The 508-nt window shown below is 74.6% G+C and overlaps 1 protein-coding gene across 1 annotated transcript; it reads left to right on the top strand.

The window, feature by feature from the left end:
• Positions 1–507, top strand: IER2 (immediate early response 2; the record flags this gene model as incomplete). The annotated part of the gene is made up of 1 exon (XM_014958011.1): positions 1–507. A coding segment is annotated over one exon (507 nt), but the record flags the coding sequence as incomplete, so codon positions are not given.
• Between the last annotated feature and the right edge of the window lies 1 nt (position 508).

Here is a 508-nt window from a genome sequence, read left to right as displayed (position 1 = left end):
CTGCTGACGGTGTCGGTGTGGAAGCTCCACCGTTGCCGGTTGCAACGGGGCGGTCTCCGCCTCCACCGGAGCCTCCAGCTCTCGTTACTGCTCCGCGCCGCCCGACACCGGTATCTCATCGCCCGCGCCGCCGCCGCCGCCGCCGCAGCACAACCGGCAAGAAACCCCCCGGCGACCCTTCCCCCGGCGGCGGCGACGACGACGGCAACCGGACACCCACCGAGCCCGGACGCACCGGACACCCCGGGATGGGGCGAAACCCCGAGACCGCACAACCTGGACCCCCGCAGCGACCGGGACCCCCACATCGCTCAGGAGCGGGGGGACCCCCTGAGACCACCCAACCGGGACCCCCGGAGCGACCGGGACCCCCTCAGCTCATCGAACCGGGACCCCCGCAGCGACCGGGACCCCCTCAGCCCACCGAACCGGGACCCCCGCAGCGACCGGGACCCCCGCAGCAACCGGGATCGGGACCCCCAGAGCGCTCAGGACCTGCGGGACCCCC

The sequence above is a fragment of the Calidris pugnax genome, unplaced genomic scaffold (genome assembly GCF_001431845.1).
Source record: "Calidris pugnax isolate Ruff unplaced genomic scaffold, ASM143184v1 scaffold399, whole genome shotgun sequence".
Classification (NCBI taxonomy): Eukaryota; Metazoa; Chordata; class Aves; order Charadriiformes; family Scolopacidae; genus Calidris; species Calidris pugnax.
Note: the sequence above shows the minus strand (reverse complement) of the source record. Positions and strands in the feature narration are given on the sequence as shown.